Source organism: Lasioglossum baleicum, unplaced genomic scaffold, assembly GCF_051020765.1.
Source record: "Lasioglossum baleicum unplaced genomic scaffold, iyLasBale1 scaffold0039, whole genome shotgun sequence".
Taxonomy (NCBI): domain Eukaryota; kingdom Metazoa; phylum Arthropoda; class Insecta; order Hymenoptera; family Halictidae; genus Lasioglossum; species Lasioglossum baleicum.
Genome location: NW_027469099.1, coordinates 690,301 through 693,427, shown reverse-complemented (window position 1 = coordinate 693,427; position 3,127 = coordinate 690,301). Strand labels below are relative to the sequence as shown.

Sequence of the window (3,127 nt, the reverse complement as noted above, 5' to 3'; positions counted from 1 at the left end):
CCCTTAGGTCTCTGCGCGGTGCCGACCACGCTGGACATTCTTCCAGCGTATGCCGCGCAGAGTCCTGGGCCTCCTCGCAGTGGTGGCACTGCGATCCTCCCAGTGCCAGTTATGAACACACAGTTTGAGGAAACGGCGGTATGCAGGTAATTTAACTTATGCGCATGCATTGCTGCAACTTGTGCTGTATGATTTAGAATTTTGGTTACCGCGCCATCCGATTTTTATACATGTGCAAATACTCGTACACGCTGCATTGTATTTTTCTCCGCATGCGACAAGGAGGGGACAGAGGCGAGTTCCGGCTGGTGTCTGTCCCCTCCCCCCGTCCCACCCCCCTGGTCGACCCGCGTAAAACTTAAAAATACGATAAAATAAAAGATAAAATCAATAAATGAAAACGTGTATAGATAAAATAGATAAAATAAAAGTCAATAAATAAATAAATAATAATAAGTAAATAAATACAATGGACAAAACACAACAAACATAAGAAGGGGTGGCAAAATAAAGGGGAATAAAAGATAAAGATAAAATTTATAATATAGAATATGTATGTATATCTTTATTGTTTCCCCTTAAGGTTACAATTCTTCTATCATTCCTCTATCTCAATCACTCATTCTTTCTTTCTTACAAATTTTTTCTTATTCTTCTAACTTATCAACTAACTTATATCTATCTTAACCTATACGCTATCGCTATAGAGAGAGGGAGAGCAAGAGTCACAATATATTCCGCATACATATACACATATACATATATATATACACACACATATATATATTTACATGCATATACATACATATATATGTGTACTACACATTCTTTCTAATATGATATAATATGCACATATAAAACCTATAATGTATAATATTTTATTCATTCTTGTTTTCGGCCTTCCTTTTCCGTCCGTACCTCTCCCATTCCCCTCCTTTCATTCACATTCTCTCTCCAATCTTCCACCTTCCTCATCCACTCTTCCCCATTTCCCTCGTCATCCAACACCTCACACATTCTCTCCTGCCATCCATTCTCCTCGTCCACTCTCATGCACACTTCCCACACATGGTCCCACGTCTCTTTTTCCCATCCACACACTCTACACACTCTCAGCTCATCCTCCAACCAGTATCTATCCCCCCTCATTTCATTTCCTAATCTGAATTTTGCCACCCTTTGCCATCTGCTCTCCCCCCATCCCTTTTTCAAATAACCCGGTAACCCCTCTCCCTTTACCATCCCATACCATTTATTAGATCTTGAGTTTGCTATTCTTTCCCATCTTTCCTCTTTTTGCCTTTTCTTTTCCCTTTTTATAATTTCCTCGCTTATCTTTTCTTTTCTCTCCTCTAACCACTTGTTCATCTCCTCCGTATCCCACCCCTTTTCTTCAAAGAAATCCCCTCGCTCCTTTTCCCATCCATCCCTTATCCCTCCCTTTCTGTCTCTTCTCCTAATCTGTCCCCAACATATCCTTGCCAATTCCCCCCTTTTCCTTCCGCTAGCTTTTTCTCGTAACCCCACGCCCCCAATCCCGCCCTTCCTCTTAACAGTTCCCTTTGCAGCTCCTCCCTTACCATGTATCCCGGTGTTGTCCTCCCCACTCCTAATACCCATTTTAGGTACCTCTCCTGTAACTTTTCTATGCCTTCCCTCTCTTTCCACCCCCATATTTCTACCCCGTAATTAATTACCGCCCATACTAATTTATCAAATAGCCAAATTCTCCTACCCCAGTCCTTTCCAAATCTTCTTTTTCCTATTCCCCATACTTGTCCCATTATCGCTGCCCCTTTCCTTATCCTGTCCTCCACATGTGCCTTTTGCCCCCCATCCCTAGATAATGTGTACCCTAGGTACCTATATTCCCCTACCTCCTCAACCGCTTTGCCCTTCCACCTCCATGTCACTTTTTTCCATCTCCCCCCACCCTTTCTACATCTCATCACCTTCGATTTCTCCGCATTCAGTTGCAACTTTTTCCCCTCTAAATATCTTTCTAGTGTTCTTATCATCCCCCTCATCCCTTCCTCATCCTCTGCCAACATGGCTATATCATCTGCGTATGCCAACGTGTATACCTTTCTATCCCCTAACCTTACTCCCCCCATCTTCCCTTTTCTAGTTCCTCATCTATGTCTGCTATCAATAAGGTAAACAACAGTGGGCTCAGCGGACACCCTTGTCTGACCCCCCTTTCCGTCCAAAAACTTTCCCCTACCTCCTCCCCCAGTCTCACTTTATTTTTCGTTTCTCTTAACATTTCCTGGCATCTCCCCACCAGCCCTTCTCTCACCCCCCTTTTTCTCATCGCCCTTACTAAGGTCTCCCTATCCACGGAGTCAAACGCCGCTTTCAGATCTATAAATAATATTGCTAGCCTCCCTTTTTTCCGCTTCACCTGCCTGTTTATCAGATAATTTAAAACATAAGTGTTGTCTATACAACCTAACCCCTTCCTGAAACCTGTCTGACTTGCAGGCAGCATCTCTTTTTCCTCAACCTCTTCCCTCAATCTTTCTGCTAGTACCGCTGCATAAATCTTGTATGCCGTTTGCGTGAGAGTCACTCCTCTATAATTCTTTACTTCCCTACTGTCTCCCTTCTTGGCTATTGGTACTACAATACCCTCTGTCCAGTCCTCCGGCCATCCCTCCCCCTTCCAAACCTTATTACATATATTCCATATCCCCTCCTCTAACTCTTTCCTTCCATGCCTCCACACTTCATTTGGAATCCCGTCCCCCCGGCTGCTTTCCCTTCCTTTAATCCCTTTATTACCCTGGCTACCTCCCACTTTTTAATTTCCTCCTCTTCATCCTTCCCTCTTCTATCGACTCCCCCTATTCTCACCCGCCATGATACTCCTCCTAATACATTTTTAAAGTGATTGTCCCATTCGTCCATCTTTATTCCTTCCTCTATTCTCTTTTCCCTTCTCCTTTCCCTATTCACTACTTTCCATACCTGTCTCTCTGTTCTTATATTCTCTACCTCTCTCTCCCATTTTTCCCTCTCTATTCTCTTCTTCTCCTCGCACAACATTCTATATGCCCTCTTCCTTTCTTTATATTTCTTACCCTCCCCCCCTTCTTTTTCCATTCCCTCAATTCCTCCCTCACCT

General features: G+C 43.4%; 1 protein-coding gene across 1 annotated transcript; it reads right to left on the bottom strand.

Moving 5' to 3' along the window:
- Nucleotides 1–1,430: 1,430 nt before the first annotated feature.
- LOC143219528 (uncharacterized) lies at nt 1,431–2,114 on the bottom strand. Its single transcript, XM_076445465.1, has one exon. It carries the CDS (start codon nt 2,112–2,114, stop codon nt 1,431–1,433), a length of 684 nt encoding a protein of 227 aa, XP_076301580.1.
- Nucleotides 2,115–3,127: the final 1,013 nt, after the last annotated feature.